Source organism: Salvelinus sp. IW2-2015, unplaced genomic scaffold, assembly GCF_002910315.2.
Source record: "Salvelinus sp. IW2-2015 unplaced genomic scaffold, ASM291031v2 Un_scaffold904, whole genome shotgun sequence".
Classification (NCBI taxonomy): Eukaryota; Metazoa; Chordata; class Actinopteri; order Salmoniformes; family Salmonidae; genus Salvelinus; species Salvelinus sp. IW2-2015.
In genome coordinates this window covers 304,367-321,595 of record NW_019942639.1, presented here as the reverse complement: position 1 = coordinate 321,595, position 17,229 = coordinate 304,367, and the positions used below count along the sequence as shown (strand labels likewise).

Genomic DNA, 17,229 nt, shown 5'->3' with positions numbered 1-17,229 from the left:
GCAGCTCCCCGCACCAGCTTCCGAGTAGTCTCCTAGTACCGGTGAGAACCTGTCCAGGCTCCATGTACGAAAGCCTCCAGGATGATTCCATGGTCCGAAAGCCTCCAGTGATGATCCATGGCAGCGAAAGCCTCCAGTGATGATCCATGCCCGGAGCACTGTATTGATGATCCATGGCACGAAGCCTTCAGTGATAATCCCATGGCCGGAGCCTCTAGTGATAATTCCATGGCACGAGCCTCCAGTCATGCTCCTGTCACGAAGCCTCCTGTTGAGGATCCATGGCACGAAGCCTCCCAGTGATAATCCATGGCCGGAGCCTTAGTGATAATCCATGGCACGAAGCCTCCAGTCATGATCCATGTCACGAAGCCTCCTGTGATGATCCATGACACGAAGCCTCCAGTGATGATCCATGGCCCGGACCTGCAGTGAAGATCCATGGAACGAAGCCTCCAGCAATGATCCATGGCACGAAGCCTCCAGCGACGAGCTGCAGGCCAGAGCCTCCAGCGGGGGTTCCCAGTCCGGAGCCTCCAGCGGTGGTTCCCAGTTCAGAGCCTCCGGCGATGATCCACGGTCCAGTTCCACAGAAGCGGAGGGATCAGCGTAGGGAGCGGGGGCTACGTCCCGAACCGGAGCCGCCACCGAGGGTAGATGCCCACCCGGACCCTCCCCTATAGGTTCAGGTTTGCGGCCGGGAGTCCGCACCTTTGGGGGAGGGGTACTGTCACGCCCTGACCTTAGAGAGCCGTTTTATTTCTCTATTTGGTTAGGTCAGGGTGTTATTCGGGGTGGGCATTCTATGTTGTCTATTTCTTTGTTGTTTTTTCCTAGTGTGGTTCCCAATCAGAGGCAGCTGTCTATCGTTGTCTCTGATTGGGGATCATATTTAAGTTGTCATTTTCCGTTTGGCTTTTGTGGGGTGATGTTTTCTGTTTAGTATCTGTGCCTGACGGAACTGTTCGCTTTCGTTTTTGTATTGTTATTTTTGTTTGAGTGATTCTTGACAATAAAGATCATGAACACTTTCCACGCTGAGCTTTGGTCCACTCTTCCTTACGACGACGAGCGTTACATGCACACAGTGGACTTCTTACTAGGGCACACCGTCTCAGCGCTAACAGTATAACTCTGGTTCATAGGCACATGATTACGGCATACAATAGCTGTAGGATCAGCAGAGGCATTCGGCACAGTTAGAGGGACATAAATTAGGTTACTTACATTGTGATTTCCAACTCCCCTGGGAAACCTGATAATGGCGTCGGAGGGGATGGCTGCTGTTTTACGTGCTCCTAACCAACTGTGCTATTTTGTTTGTTTTTTCACATTGTAACTTTTTTTGTACATAATGTCGTTGCTTTCGTCTCTTATGAACGAAAAGAGCTTCTGGACATCAGAACAGCGATAGCTCAACTTGAACTGGACAAAGTTTTTTTCTTTAATGAGTCTGACGCGAAGGATATACTGCTNCGAAAAGAGCTTCTGGACATCAGAACAGCGATAGCTCAACTTGAACTGGACAAAGTTTTTTTCTTTAATGAGTCTGACGCGAAGGATATACTGCTTCTCCGAGACCAGGCCCAAATCCCTGTCATTCGCCTGAAGAAAATACAGAAATACAAGTGGAGGAGGTCAGGGTGCCTTGTGAGAATTAATTGGCGAGTTGGTAAACCACCTCTACCATCCGTTCTATTGGCCAACGTGCAATCACTGGAAAATAAACTGTATGATCTACAATCGAGACTACCCTACCAACGGAACATAAAAAAGTGTAATATCTTATGTTTCACCAAGTCGTGGCTGAATGACAATACAGATAATATAGAGCTGGCTGTATTTCCCGTGCATTGGCAGGACAGAGCAGTTACATCTGGTAGGACGAGGGGTGGGGGTGTGTCTATTTGTCAATAACAGCTGGTGGGCGATGTCTAATATTAAATACGTTTTGAGGTATTGCTCACCTGAGGTAGAGTACCTCATGATAAGCTGTTGACAACACTATCTACCAAGAGAGTTTTCATCTATATTATTCATAGTCATATATTTACCACCACAAACTGATGCTGGCACTAAGACCACACTCAACAAGCTGTATAAGGTCATAAGCAAACAAGAAAATGCTCATCTGGTGTCTCCCGAGTGAGGCAGTGGTCTAAAGTACTGCATTGCAGTGCTAGAGGCGTCCCTTCAGACCCGGGCTTGATTCCGGACTGTATCACAACTGGCCGTAATCGGGAGTCCCATAGGGAGGCGCACAATTGTCCCAATGTTGTCCGGGTAAGGGGAGGGTTTGGCCAGGGGGCTTTACTTGGCTCATCGCGCTCTAGCGACTTCTTGTGGCGGGCCTGGCGCCTGCAGGCTGACCTCCATTGTCAGGCGATTAGTGTTTCCTCCAGCACATTGGTGCGTCTTGCTTCTAGGTTAAGCGGCAGGTGTTAAGAAGCGCGGTTTGGCGGGTCATGTTTCGGAGGACGCATGACTCGAACTTCGCCTCCCGAGCCCATTGGAAAGTTTCAGCAATGAGACAAGATAAAAAATTGGGATTGAAAAAGGGGGTAAAAATAAATAAAATAAAATGCTCATCCAGAAGTGGCGCTCCTAGTGGCCGGGGACTTTAATGCAGGGAAACAAATCCGTTTCACCTCATTTCTACTAGCATGTCACATGTGCAACCATACACTGCTGCTACTCGCTGTTTATTATCTGTGCATAGTCACTTTACCCCTACCTACATGTACAAATTACCTCGACTAACCTGTACCTCCGTATATTGACTCCGTACCAGTCCCACCTGTATTTAGCCTGGTTATTGTTATTTTATCATGTTACTTTAGTTTATTTAGTAAATATTTTCTTAACTCTATTTCTTGAAATGCATTGTCGGTTTTAAGGGCTTGTAAGTTAGCATTTCACGGTAAGGTCTACTGTTGTATTCGGAGCATGTGACAAATACAATTTGATTATGTACTTTTGCTGAAGCATTATGACAATTCAGCGACACAATGGTAGGGATTAACAGAGCTGGGTTTGGGTCATTGATAAGTCATTGTGTTGCTGTGAACACTGGATAATCTGACTAACACACATCTTTTTGACCTCGCTGTGATACTGTAGGCCTACTTATTTTCCTTTTCTGAGTCAATTCAGGTAGCATTTAATGTCCTGCATTTGTGTTAACCATGGCAGCCAACATTGTAAATAAAGCGATGTACAGAAAGATAATCAGCTTCTGTGTCTTTGGATCCTTTTCCCTTAAAATATTTTTTATGTCAGCCAGGCCCATCTTTTCAAAGAACCACCATTTATTTAAATCTCTAGTTGAGTAAAATAAGTTGTTTTGTTATTTTTTAATGTTCTATTCTCAGCCAGACCCATCTTTTCCCCAATTTTGAAATGTTTATTATGTCTCTATTTGAGCAATATAAGCAGTTTAAGAAAATCCTAATAATTCAGGTAATGAGCCCAACAGTCAGGCGGACAAATCTGAAAGTTCTGTCATAGAGTGAGAACGATTAGTGACAGAGTTCCAGAGTTCCTCTGTGGAGATGGGAGAACCTTCCAGGAGGACAACCATCTCTGCAGCACTCCACCAATCAGGCCTTTATTGTAGAGTGGCCAGATGGAAGCCACTCCTCAGTAAAAGTCACATGACAGCCTGCTTGGAGTTTGCCTAAAGGCACCTAAAGTACTCTCATWCRWTGAGAAACAAGATTTTCTGGTCTGACGAAACCAAGATTGAACATTTTGGCCTGAATGTCAAGCGTCACGTCTGGAGGAAACCTGGCACCATCAGGTGGATGCACCTGACCTCAATTTTTAGTCTCATAGCAAAGGGTCTGAATACTTACGTAAATAAGGTATTTCTGTTTTTTGTTTGTAATACATTTGCAAAAACTTCTAAAAAACAGTTTTCGCTTTGTTAAAATGGGGTATTGTATGAACATTGATGAGGAAAAAAATATTTAATCAATTTTAGAATAGGACTGTAACGTAACAAAATGRTCGAGGAAGTCAAGGAATACTTTCCGAATGCACTGTAGTTAGGCTAGTAAACACTGCCCACTCTGGTATGTTCTATTGTGAACTGTCTGGGACTCGTTGTTTACTACTTAAAGATATTTTACTTATTAAATCAAAGACTAAATTAACTGCAGTACACTGGTCTGAAATATATTAGCATAACTAGGCTACACAGAACCGTTGTGGACCCACTGTAAAATGAGAGCCTTTTACCATATTAAAATGTGTCCCAGTCCAACATGCCTAGCTCTGCCCACTGGGGCGTGGTTTACAGAGCGCTCTCTGAAATAACGCCTTGATCACACCCACAGTGTTTAGACATTTTGGTACACCAGATGTACATTCATTTCCAATGGAATGCTGTGTTTCCCTTTTTTAATACATTTTCTTACTTAACCTTTGTTTAACTAGGCAAGTCAGTTAAGAACAAATTCTTATTTACAATGACGGCCTACCCCAGCCAAACCCGGACGCTGGGAAAATTGTACGCCTCCCTATGGGACTCCCAATCCCGGCCGATTGTGATACAGCCCGGAATCGAACCAGGGTCCGTAGTGACGCTTCTATCGCACTGCGACCCTGTGCCTTAGCCCGCTGCGCCACTCGGGAGAAAACACATAATATAACTGTAAAAAACAGATGCAGGTTGGAGGGCCATCAAGCCTTGCAGCATTGCGTTGAAGAGGCACTTGCTGTGCGTTCTGTGTGGTGCATACGTTAGATTTATCGAACATACGTGTCAAACTGTATGAGTTGACGACTTGACAGAAATGGAAGCAGAAGGTGAATGGTGAACTTTTTTTGCACACATATCTAGATGATGCTGCGTACTATTTAGTGCTTTCTCACTATCGGTGTGATCAAGGCGTCAGCGCCCGTATCATCGTATTCCACCGGATTGAGTACTCTCATCACACCCGCACCACACACTAGAATACTGCAGCACCGTTTGGCATAAACCCTCACATTGATGCCACATAAAAAGAGAAGAAGATGACGTATAGGTTCACAGCAGTTGTTGCCAACTCCTCAGTAAGGAAAGTAGCTATTGGCTGTCCTAAAGGTCGCTAGTAGCCGCTAAATGACGCTGTAGGAGAGAGGAATAACGTCGTGGTAGAGACAAAAAGTGAGGAAAAAACACCCTAAATATGTTTAGAACTACAAATGAACTTTCTTCTGTGGATTCTTGTTTTTTTTAATGTCACAATTACAACCCTCCTCCTTTGTCCGGGCTTGGGACCGGCAAAAGTGACCCAAAAGAGACACTTTGGCGGAGTTACTTAGTTTTTAATTTAATTTAATTTTTTTGTTTTTAATTTTATTWTTCTTAATACTTCTTATGGATCAAATCCCGTTAGCAGGATTGATTTGACAACATCCGGTGAAATGGCAGAGCGCCAAATTCAAATGAAATTATTAGAAATATTTAACTTTCATACAATCACAAGTGCAATACACCAAGCTGAACTCCTTGTTAATCCAGCCACCATGTCAGATTTCAAAAAGGCAAACCATGCTATTATCTGAGGACAGCACCCCGCATACAAACACATGGCAATCATATTTCAACCCGTCAGGCGCGACACAAAACTCAGAAATAACGATATAATTCATGCCTTCTCTTTGAAGATCTTCTTCTGTTGGCACTCCAATATGTCCCATAAACATCACAAATGGTTCTTTTGTTCGATAAATTCTGTCGTTATATCTCCAAAATGTCCATTTATTTGGCGTGTTTGATTCAGAAAAACACCGGTTCCAACTCGCCCGARATGACTACACATTATCTAATAAGTTACCTGTAAACTTTGTCCAAACATTTCAAACAACTTTCCTAATCCAACTTTAGGTATTTTAAAACGTAAATAATCGATAAAATTTAAGATGGGATAAACTGTGTTCAATAGAGGATAAAATGAAAGTGGAGCGAGCTTCAGGTCGTGCGCCCCAAACAAAAGAGTACGCTTGGCTATACACCCAGAAAGGAAAGGGCTACTTATTCATTACTCAAAGGAAAAACATCAACCAATTTCTAAAGACTGTTGACATCTGGTGGAAGCCATAGGAACTGCAAGCATATTTCTATTAAAACGGGCTTGCCATAGAAACCAGATTGACCTCAAAAAATGTTTTCCATGGATGGATTGTGCTCGGGGTTTCGCCTTCCAAATCAGTTCTGTTATACTCACAAACATTATTCAAACAGTTTTAGAAACTTCAGAGTGTTTTCTATCCAACTAATATACTAATAATATGCATATCCTAGCTTCTGGGCCTGAGTAGCAGGCAGTTTACTTTGGGCACGCTTTTCATCCGGACGTGAAAATACTAGCCCAGAGAGGTAAATTTGGTTTGGTTTCTAACCTTATGGTCCACTTAGGACCATCACAGTAAAACATGAACATTTTTAACTATAACATATTTTACATTTTTTTTGTATACAATTTACAATCTAAATGGACCAAAAAGAGACAATAGAAAAAACTGTCAATGTCTGCCGCACAGATCCCTTTAGCGGGATCATTTTCGTCTACATCCGGTGAATTGCAGAGCGCCAAATTCAAATTAAATTTCTAAAAATATTAAATTTTCATGAAATCACAAGTGCATCACACCAAAACACAGCTTAACGTGTTGTTAATCCAGCCGGCGTGTCAGATTTCAAAAAGACTTTACGGTGAAAGCAAACCATGCGATTATGTGAGGACAGCTCTCAGCAGACAAAACATTACAAATAGCTAGCAGCAAAGTAGATTGGTCACGAAGACAACAACATAATTGGTGAGAATCACAAAATAGGGTATACAATTATTTCTAGCTCTTAAAGGGGCAGTAACCTACATTGGGTATACAGATTTCAATTACAGCATTATTTAATCTGCAGTTATTCTTCTGCTATTTATTCTGTTACTAATAATATTTACATGTTAATTGTATATTCTGATTACAATTATTATGTCTCATCTTTTAACTAAATACAATCTATTAGCTTCCAAAATGTAAGTAGGTATATATAGCAGTCCAATAACACGTTCTGATGGAATGGCTTGTCCTGCACCCATAGTGCATTGAGTGAATGTTGGAAAAAGATCTTGGTTCCTTTCTAAACATAACAATGTGAATGCAAAGAAGACTCAGACCACAAAATAGGTGAAGTGAAGTGAACTGGCAAAACAGTGATAGTCAGAGTGACCTTCGGCCTGTCCCATGAGTGTTTGCGAGTTATATGACATGTCAGTTCTGATGTAAGAGAATGCTCAACAACAGAGTTACTGTAGGCTCGCCCATCCAAACATTTCCATAAACTTGCCTGTCATTGTTTGTTCTGATCATCTACATTTGGAATCAGTATTATGGATCTACCAGACCTAGAACTTTTCCATCCCAGGCCAAATATGAGTGAAATCAAAATTACCAATCCAGCAGCCACTAACACTGGAGAGGAGAAAGACTGGGCAGCATCAAAAGCCTGTTCTGACAGTTTAAAAACAAAGAAACCTAAACCCGTAAGTGATACATTTTTACATTTGCAGCTGTTGTTTGCCTTTTGCCTATAAAATCATTATCTTTAGATGTACAATATTGGTAATTTCTTTCATCAAAACTTTTGCTTTATAATCTTGCTTTCCAAATAGCCCAAACCCCAAAATGCCGTGACAATCGCCGTCTCCTCTCGCACCCTGTTCAACATGGTTGAGGAAAGGAAGATCTATGAGGAAGAGGGAGTCGAGAAGTATATGGCCTACATGAATCAACAAAAGCACGAGAATGAGCCGCTCATGCCAGGTGTTGCGTTTCCCCTTGTGAAGGTATATTAGAGGGATTGAATTAACTAAAGATATGGACTACCTCCATGTCTGTACATGGGAGTATCAGAGGGTGGGGTTGTGCTACGACTTCATATAGATTCTGTATTGTAGGTGAAAGGGAAACCTCATTCACTCTGTGTTGCCAATGTCTTTAGGCCTAGATGGAATTTGTGTAATGTATCTAGAATAGTGTTTTGCTCAGAATTACAATAAGCAATGTTGTTTCCCACTGTTAGGCACCATCTACACATCAATGCATGAATGACACTTTGGCAGAATATTCTTGTTTTTCCCTATTTAAGCTGCTCTATACTCTTAGAAGTAAAGGTGCCTGGAATAACCTTTAGGGTTGCCACACCTACAGAACCTTTCCAGTTGAAAAAGGTTTCCTTGAGGAACCCCTCTGAAAAGTTAATTCGAGGAACCCTTGTGTAAAGGTTTGAAAAGGAACATTTTTGTGATGGGAGGTGTTCAGTTTTGAGCATTTTTGATGATATCCTCTACTGCCTCAGAAACCCGGATCCGGGAGCACCCCCCACCCCCCACACACTGATTAGCATAGCTAGCATAGCTTCACAAGTAGATAGTAGCATCTAAATATCATTAAATCACAAGTCCAAGACACCAGATGAAAGATACAGATCTTGTGAATAAAGCCACCATTTCAGATTTTTAAAATGTTTTACAGGGAAGACAAAATATGTAAATCTATTAGCTAAACACGTTAGCAAAATACCACCATAATTCTAACTCCATCAGTTTCTTACTCCTTCAGGTGCTATCACCAATTCGGCTCAACTAAGATATTGATAGCCACACAACCAAGAAAAAACCTCTTCAGATGACGACAGTCTGATAACATATTCATGGTATAGGATATTTTTGTTTAGAAAAAAGTGCATATTTCAGTAGAAATCACAGTTATCAATTGCACCGACCATCACAAATCGACTAGAATTACTAGATAGAGCAACGTGTATGACCAATTTACTCATCATAAAACTTCATAAAATAGACAAAGCATAGCAATGAAAGACCCAGTTCTTGTGATTTCAGACCATATTTCAGATTTTCTAAGCGTTTTTCAGCGAAAACACAATAAATCGATAAGTTAGCATACCACATGTGCAAACGTTACCAGAGCATCGATTCCAGCCAAAAGACGCTATAACGTAATCACCGCCAAAATATATTAATTTTTTCACTAACCTTCTCAGAATTCTTCCGATGACACTCCTGTAACATCATTTAAACATACATATACAGTTTGTTCGAAAAGGTGCATATTTAGCCATACAAACCGTGGTTATACAATGGAAATAGTCACAACTCAAGCCTCAAATGAGGAACGTCAGCTTTCAGAGTGATCTAGTTTTATCGAAAGCTAATCATATACTTGACTAAAAAATACAGGGTTGACAAGAATCGAAAGACAAATTAGTTCTTAATGCAACCGCTGATTTACATTTTTAAATTATCCTTACTTTTCAATACAGGGTTCGCCAAGTGAAGCTTATACCAAACAAAATGGCGAAATATGCGTTTAAATATTTCGACAGAAAAACGATTTATCATATTAAATATTGCTTACTTTGAGCTGTTCTTCCATCAGATTCTTGGGCAATGTTCCTTCTATGTTATAAACGTCTTTTGGTCGATAGATGTCCTCTGTCCTTCGAAATATCCACTAACGATCGAACGGGACCCCAAAACGTGTCCAAAGTTTCAGAGTGCACAACAAAGAAATTCCTCAAAATCGCACTAAACGGATATAAATTGCTATAAACGTTCAAATTAACTACATTATGATGTTTTTAACAACTATAACGACTGAAACATGACCGGAGAAAAATATGCTGGTAGACAACGATTTGGAACGAGGCAAGTCCGATGTCCTTCACGCTTCAGGCGCGCGACGAGAAAGGGAGGTCCTATACATTTTGGTCTTTTATAATGGCTGTGATTGTCCAATCGATTCCATTCAAAACGTGATGACGTACAGACACCCAGAGGAAGACGTAGCAGTGTCGGTTTCTTCATAGCATTCACTGTCGCCTTAAAAACAGACTCCAGATCAGGGGTAAAAATTTCTGAAATCTGAACCCTGTCATGAAAAGTGCTGTAGATATTGTTCTGTACCACTCAGAGACAAAATTCAACTCTATAGAAAACTAGAAGTGTTTCTATCAATAATAACAATAATATGCATATTGTACGATCAAGAATTTAGCACGAGGCAGTTTAATTTGGAGACCCAAATATGCTAATGCGGAACAGCACCCCTATAGTTCCAAGAAGATATATTGTAGAGGTGGCTTTCTATCAGTTGGAGCCGTGGCTTATTGGAGCCGTGGATTTCAGTCTAATACACACCAGCCAGTTGTAGTCGGTCTTAGTCTAGTACAAACCAGCCAGGTTTGTAGTACGGTCTATCTAGTACACACCAGCCAGTTGTAGTTGGTTGTCTAGTACACACAGCACAGGTTGTAGTTGGTCTAGTCTAGTACACACCAGCCAGGTTGTAGTTGGTCTAGTACACACCAGCCAGGTTGTAGTTGGTCTAGTCTAGTACAAACCAGCCAGATTGTAGTTGGTCTAGTCTAGTACACACCAGCCAGGTTGTAGTTGGTCTAGTCTAGTACACACCAGCCAGGTTGTAGTTGGTTTAGTACAAACCAGCCAGGTTGTAGTTGGTCTAGTCTAGTACAAACCAGCCAGGTTGTAGTTGGTCTAGTCTAGTACACACCAGCCAGGTTGTAGTCGGTCTAGTCTAGTACACACCAGCCAGGTTGTAGTTGTTCTAGTATAAACCAGCCAGGTTGTAGTTGGTCTAGTCTAGTACACACCAGCCAGGTTGTAGTCGGTCTAGTACAAACCAGCCAGGTTGTAGTTGGTCTAGTCTAGTACACACCAGCCAGGTTGTAGTCGGTCTAGTACAAACCAGCCAGGTTGTGTCATCGTTTCTTAATCCCTGAAAACACACACACACACACTGCAGGCTCTGATGACGGTAAACTCCAGACTGAGGCAGCTCTACCCCGACAGTGAGGAACTGTTTGATATCGTCCTGATGACTAATAACCACGCCCAGGTCGGGGTGCGCCTCATCAACAGCATCAACCACTACGGTCCGTATAACACGCATACAACACGCCTACATGCTCTGCCACGCTTACTGCAATCTTACAGCCACGCCTACAATGTTATAAGACACACCTGTTTTGGAAAATAAAGTGTGGGGCCTTTTAAAAACCCAAACCCTCTCTCTAGCCCTGGGACACAGAGACACAAACTTTAGAGAGAAACTCCAGCCCAGCAGCGGTTACCATCCCCCGGCTTCACACCTCTGGCCCTGGCTACTCTGTTGCTAGGGGGTTGCAAAATGCCCTTCCACTCTCCCCCGGTTAGATTAATGTGACCTGGTCAGTCAATCACAGGCTGTACTTGGTGGGGATTTCAAACCCGCAACACAGGCTGTACTTGGTGGGGATTTCAAACCCGCAACACAGGCTGTACTTGGTGGGGATATTAGAGGGATTGAATTAACTAAAGATATGGACTCCTCCTGTCTGTACATGGGAGTATCAGAGGGTGGGTTGTGCTACGACTTCATATAGATTCTGTATTGTAGGTGAAAGGGAAACCTCATTCACTCTGTGTTGCCAATGTCTTTAGGCCTAGATGGAATTTGTGTAATGTATCTAGAATAGTGTTTTGCTCAGAATTACAATAAGCAATGTTGTTTCCCACTGTTTAGGCCCATCATACACATCAATGCATGAATGACACTTTGGCAGAATATTCTTGTTTTTCCCTATTTAAGCTGCTCTATACTCTTAGAAGTAAAGGTGCCTGGAATAACCTTTAGGTTGCCACACTACAGAACCTTTCCAGTTGAAAAAGGTTTCCTGAGGAACCCTCTGAAAAGTTAATTCGAGGAACCCTTGTGTAAGTTTGAAAAGGAACATTTTGTGATGGGAGGTGTTCAGTTTTGAGCATTTTTGATGATATCCTCTACTGCCTCAGAAACCCGGATCCGGGAGCACCCCCACCCCCCACACACTGATTAGCATAGCTAGCATAGCTTCACAAGTAGATAGAGCATCTAATATCATTAAATCACAAGTCCAAGACACCAGATGAAAGATACAGATCTTGTGAATAAAGCCACCATTTCAGATTTTTAAAATGTTTTACAGGAAGACAAAATATGTAAATCTATTAGCTAAACACGTTAGCAAAATACACCACTATTCTAACTCCATCAGTTTCTTACTCCTTCAGGTGCTATCACCAATTCGGCTCAACTAAGATATTGATAGCCATAACCAAGAAAAAACCTCTTCAGATGACAGTCTGATAACTATATTCATGGTATAGGATAGTTTTTGTTAGAAAAAAGTGCATATTTCAGGTAGAAATCACAGTTTACAATTGCACCGACCATCACAAATCGACTAGAATTACTAGATAGAGCAACGTGTATGACCAATTACTCATCATAAACATTTCATAAAAATAGACAAAGCATAGCAATGGAAAGAGCCAGTTCTTGTGATTTCAGACCATATTTCAGATTTTCTAAGCGTTTTTCAGCGAAAACACAATAAATCGATAAGTTAGCATACCACATGTGCAAACGTTACCAGAGCATCGATTCCAGCCAAGAGCGCTATAACGTAATCACCGCCAAATATATTAATTTTTTCACTAACCTTCTCAGAATTCTTCGATGACACTCCTGTAACATCATTTTACAACATACAATACAGTTTGTTCGAAAAGGGCATATTTAGCCATACAAAACCGTGGTTATACAATGGAAATAGTCACAACTCAAGCCTTCAAAATGAGGGAACGTCAGCTTTCAGAGTGATCTAGTTTAATCGAAAGCTAATCATATACTTGACTAAAAAATACAGGGTTGACAGGAATCGAAAGACAAATTAGTTCTTAATGCAACCGCTGATTTACATTTTTAAAATTATCCTTACTTTTCAATACAGGGTTCGCCAAGTGAAGCTATACCAAACAAAATGGCGAAATATGCGTTTAAAATATTTCGACAGAAAAACGATTTATCATATTAAATATTGCTTACTTTGAGCTGTTCTTCCATCAGATTCTTGGGCAATGTATTTTTCTATGTTATAACGTCTTTTGGTCGATAGATGTCCTCTGTCCTTCGAAATATCCAAACGATCGAACGGGACCCCAAAACGTGTCCAAAGTTTCAGAGTGCACAACAAAGAAATTCCTCAAAATCGCACTAAACGGATATAAATTGCTATAAAACGGTTCAAATTAACTACATTATGATGTTTTTACAACTATAACGACTGAAAAAGCGACGGAGAAATATTGCTGGTTAGACAACGATTTGGAACGAGGCAAGTCCGATGTCCTTCACGCTTCAGGCGCGCGACGAGAAAGGGAGGTCCCTATACATTTTGGTCTTTTATAATGGCTGTGATTGTCCAATCGATTCCATTCAAAACGTGAGACGTACAGACACCAGAGGAAGACGTAGGCAGTGTCGGTTTCTTCATAGCATTCACTGTCGCCTTAAAACAGACTCCAGATCAGGGGTAAAAATTTCTGAAATCTGAACCCTGTCATGAAAAGTGCTGTAGATATTGTTCCGTACCACTCAGAGACAAAATTCCAACTTCTATAGAAACTAGAAGGTGTTTCTATCTAATAATAAATATAATATGCATATTGTACGATCAGAATTTAGCACGAGGCAGTTTAATTTGGAGACCCAAAATATGCTAATGCGGAACAGCACCCTATAGTTCCAAGAAGATATATTGTAGAGGTGGCTTTCTATCAGATTGGAGCCGTGGCTTATTGGAGCGTGATTTCAGTCTAATACACCAGCCAGGTTGTAGTCGGTCTAGTCTAGTACACAGCTTACGTCATCTAGTACACCAGCCAGGTTGTAGTGGTCTAGTCTATACACACAGCCAGGTTGTAGTTGGTCTGTCTAGTACCACCAGCCAGGTTGTAGTCGGTCTGTCTAGTACACACCAGCCAGGTTGTAGTCGGTCTAGTCTAGTACACCAGCCAGGTTGTAGTCGGTCTAGTCTAGTACACACCAGCCAGGTTGTAGTTGGTCTAGTCTAGTACACACCAGCCAGGTTGTAGTTGGTCTAGTCTAGTACAAAACGCCAGGTTGTAGTTGGTCTAGTCTAGTACAAACCAGCCAGGTTGTAGTCGGTCTAGTCTAGTACAAACCAGCCAGGTTGTAGTCGGTCTAGTCTAGTACACACCAGCCAGGTTGTAGTCGTCTAGTCTAGTAAAACCAGCCAGGTTGTAGTCGGTCTAGTCTAGTACAAACCAGCCAGGTTGTAGTTGGTCTAGTCTAGTACAAACCAGCCAGGTTGTAGTCGTCTAGTCTAGTACAAACCAGCAAGGTTGTAGTTGGTCTGTCTAGTACAAACAGCCAGGTTGTAGTTGGTCTAGTCTAGTACAAACAGCAGGTTGTAGTCGGTCTAGTCTAGTACAACCAGCCAGGTTGTAGTTGGTCTAGTCTAGTACAACACAGACAGGTTGTAGTTGGTAGAGTCTAGTACAAACCAGCCAGTTGTAGTTGGTCTAGTCTAGTACAAACAGCCAGGTTGTAGTTGGTCTAGTACAAACAGCCAGGTTGTAGTTGGTCTAGTCTATACACACGCCAGGTTGTAGTTGGTCTAGTCTAGTAACACACAGCCAGGTTGTAGTTGGTCTAGTCTAGTACACACCAGCCAGGTTGTAGTTGGTCTAGTCTAGTAACACACCAGCCAGGTTGTAGTTGGTCTAGTCTAGTACACAGCCAGGTTGTAGTTGTGCTAGTTAGTCCACAGCCAGTTTGTAGTTGGTCTAGTCTAGTACACCACCAGCCAGGTTGTAGTTGGTTCTAGTAACACCAGCCAGGTTGTAGTTGTCTAGTCTAGTCAAAACCAGCCAGATTGTAGTTGGTCTAGTCTAGTACACCACAGCCAGGTTGTAGTTGGTCTAGTCTAGTCCAACAGCCAGGTTGTAGTTGGTTTAGACAAACCAGCCAGGTTGTAGTTGGTCTAGTCTAGTAACAAACCAGCCAGGTTGTAGTTGGTCTAGTCTAGTACACACACCAGGTTGTAGTCGGTCTAGTCTAGTACACACCAGCCAGGTTGAGTTGTTCTAGTTAACCCAGGTTGTAGTGTCTGTCTATACACACAGCCAGTGTAGTCGGTCTAGTACAAACCAGCAGGTTGTAGTTGGTCTAGCTGTACACACCAGCCAGGTTGTAGTCGGTCTAGTACAAACCAGCCAGGTTGTGTCATCGTTTCTTATCCCTGAAAACAACACACACACACTGCAGGCTCTGATGACGGTAAACTCCAGACTGAGGCAGCTCTACCCGACAGTGAGGAACTGTTTGTATCGTCCTGATGACTAATAACCGCCAGGTCGGGGTGCGCCTCATCAACAGCATCAACCACTAGGTCCGTTAACACGCATACAACACGCCTACATGCTCTGCCACCTTACTGCAATCTTACAGCCACGCCTACAATGTTATAAGACACACCTGTTTTGGAAAATAAAGTGTGGGGCCTTTTAAAAACCCAAACCCTCTCTCTAGCCCTGGACACAGAGACACAAACTTTAGAGAGAAACTCAGCCCAGCAGCGGTTACCATCCCCGGCTTCACACTCTGGCCCTGGCTACTCTGTTGCTAGGGGTTGCAAAATGCCCTTCCACTCTCCCCGGTTAGATTAATGTGACCTGGTCAGTCAATCACAGGCTGTACTTGGGGGATTCAACCCGCAACAGGCTGTACTGGTGGGGATTTCAAACCCGCAAACACGGCTGTACTTGGGGGGATTTCAAACCCGCAACACAGGTGTATGGTGGGGATTTCAAACCCGAAACACAGGCTGTACTTGGTGGGGATTTCAAACCGCAACACAGGCTGTACTTGGTGGGATTTCAAACCCGCAACACAGGCTGTACTTGGTGGGGATTTCAAACCGCAACACAGGTTGTACTTGGTGGGATCCAAACCCGCAACACAGGCTGTACTGGTGGGGATTTCAAACCGCACACAGTCTGTACTTGTGGGGTTCAACCCGCAACACAGTCTGTACTTGGTGGGATTTCAAACCCGCAACACAGGCTGTACTTGGTGGGGATTTCAAACCGCAACACAGTCTGTACTTGGTGGGGATTTCAAACCCGCAACACAGGCTGTACTTGGTGGGGATTTCAAAACCGCAACACAGTCTGTACTTGTGGGGATTTCAAACCCGCAACACAGGCTGTACTTGGTGGGGATTTCAAACCCGCAACACAGCTGTACTTGGTGGGGATTTCAAACCCGAAACACAGGCTGTACTTGGTGGGAGATTTCAAACCGCAACACAGGCTGTACTTGGTGGGGATTTCAAACCCGCACACAGGCTGTACTTGGTGGGATTTCAAACCCGCAACACAGGCTGTACTTGTGGGGATTTCAAACCGCAACACAGGCTGTACTTGGTGGGGATTTCAAACCCGCAACACAGTCTGTATTGGTGGGGATTTCAAACCCGCAACACAGCTGTACTTGGTGGGGATTTCAAACCCGCAACACAGGCTGTACTTGGTGGGATTTCAAACCCGCAACACAGGCTGTACTTGGTGGGATTTCAAACCGCAACACAGGCTGTACTTGGTGGGATTTCAAACCGCAACACAGGCTGTACTTGTGGGATTTCAAACCCGCAACACAGGCTGTTCTGGTGGGGATTATCAAACCCGCAACACAGCTGTACTTGGTGGGGATTTCAAACCCGCAACACAGTCTGTACTTGGTGGGGATTTCAAACCCGCAACACAGGCTGTACTTGGTGGGGATTTCGCAAACCCGCAACACAGGCTGTACTTGGTGGGGATTTCAAACCCGCAACACAGTCTGTACTTGGTGGGATTTCAAACCCGCAACACAGGCTGTACTTGTGGGGATTTCAACCCGCAACACAGTCTGTACTTGGTGGGGATTTCAAACCCGCAACACAGTCGGTACTTGGTGGGGATTTCAAACCCGCAACACAGCTTGTACTTGGTGGGATTTCAAACCGCAACAAGTCTGTATTGGTGGGGATTTCAAACCCGCAACACAGTCTGTACTTGGTGGGGATTTCAAACCCGCAACACAGTCTGTACTTGGTGGATTTCAAACCGCAACCCAGTCTGTACTGGTGGGATTTCAAACCGCAACACAGTCTGTGAACTTAGGGTTGCAAGAGACAACATGTCATAAGAACTCTGCACCACTTTAACTAATTTCTGGACCTTCTACATGAACATTCTGACTTTGGACATTCCTGCCAAGCATCTTTGACACTATACACTATCACTACTACAGTTCCCTCTGTAAAGTCGTGTG

General features: G+C 42.9%; 1 protein-coding gene across 1 annotated transcript in view; it reads left to right on the top strand.

Moving 5' to 3' along the window:
• Window positions 1-7,293: 7,293 nt before the first annotated feature.
• Window positions 7,294-17,229, top strand: part of LOC112069084 (cytosolic 5'-nucleotidase 1A-like) — a 27,053-nt gene continuing 17,117 nt past the window's right edge. Inside the window, exons 1-3 of the mRNA XM_024136371.2 lie at window positions 7,294-7,532; window positions 7,662-7,835; window positions 10,834-10,963. Of these exons, the coding sequence (XP_023992139.1) occupies window positions 7,380-7,532; window positions 7,662-7,835; window positions 10,834-10,963 (457 nt within the window). The 5' untranslated portion in view covers window positions 7,294-7,379. The remainder of the gene's footprint in view (window positions 7,533-7,661; window positions 7,836-10,833; window positions 10,964-17,229) is intronic.